This window comes from Buceros rhinoceros, unplaced genomic scaffold (genome assembly GCF_000710305.1).
Source record: "Buceros rhinoceros silvestris isolate BGI_N320 unplaced genomic scaffold, ASM71030v1 scaffold19760, whole genome shotgun sequence".
Classification (NCBI taxonomy): Eukaryota; Metazoa; Chordata; class Aves; order Bucerotiformes; family Bucerotidae; genus Buceros; species Buceros rhinoceros.
Window position 1 is genome coordinate 9,178 of NW_010391527.1, and position 644 is coordinate 9,821.

Consider the following 644-nt stretch of genomic DNA (forward strand, 5'->3'; position numbering starts at 1 on the left):
GCCACTGCTGCCCACAACGTCTGCCCCACAAGGGCTGCAGTGGTATGAGAAATGGGATTCTAGGTTTGCTGGGGTCTGCAGGGGACTGGGGAGAGGGCGGTATTGCTTTGACAGCACGTCAAGTCCGTGGCTGATGCGGAATGCCTACTTCAGATATCGCACAGGCTCACGGGAACTAAACAATCCATGTATGCAAAAGAGAACTGAGATGGTAAAGGATTTAACCCTAAAGGCACATGTTTTTCACAGGAGCAATGTTTTCATGCTAATCCATTTCTTCGGCAGTACTTTAAGAAAACATAATCCACATAGTCCCCTGGGGAGAAGAGGGAGAGGTACACTGTACCTGGTGTATCCTCAGCAAGAATGGAATTCCAAATGTCCCAAAAACCTCTTTGTGGAAATGTGCCACCGTGATGAGCATCTCGTTTTCTTTATCTATATCTACCTGGTCCAGAGGAACTTCCTAGATCAAGACAGAAAATTATGACTGCAATCAGCTAAAACTTCCCCACAAACTAACTTAAGTAACTGAAAGCACAACTGATGTCCTGTTACTGATGTAGAACACGTCTATTTATAAAGAATTAGAACCACCGTGCTGTTTGGCAGACCGTCCACAAGAGTCACTCATCCCTGGCACG

The 644-nt window shown here is 46.0% G+C and overlaps 1 protein-coding gene across 1 annotated transcript in view; it reads right to left on the reverse strand.

Moving 5' to 3' along the window:
• USP7 (ubiquitin specific peptidase 7 (herpes virus-associated)) overlaps positions 1-644 on the reverse strand; it is a gene marked incomplete at its 5' end in the record, with an annotated part of 18,161 nt that overhangs the window by 5,428 nt on the left and 12,089 nt on the right. The window contains one exon of the mRNA XM_010142194.1: positions 347-466. Within this exon, the coding sequence (XP_010140496.1) occupies positions 347-466 (120 nt within the window). The remainder of the gene's footprint in view (positions 1-346; positions 467-644) is intronic.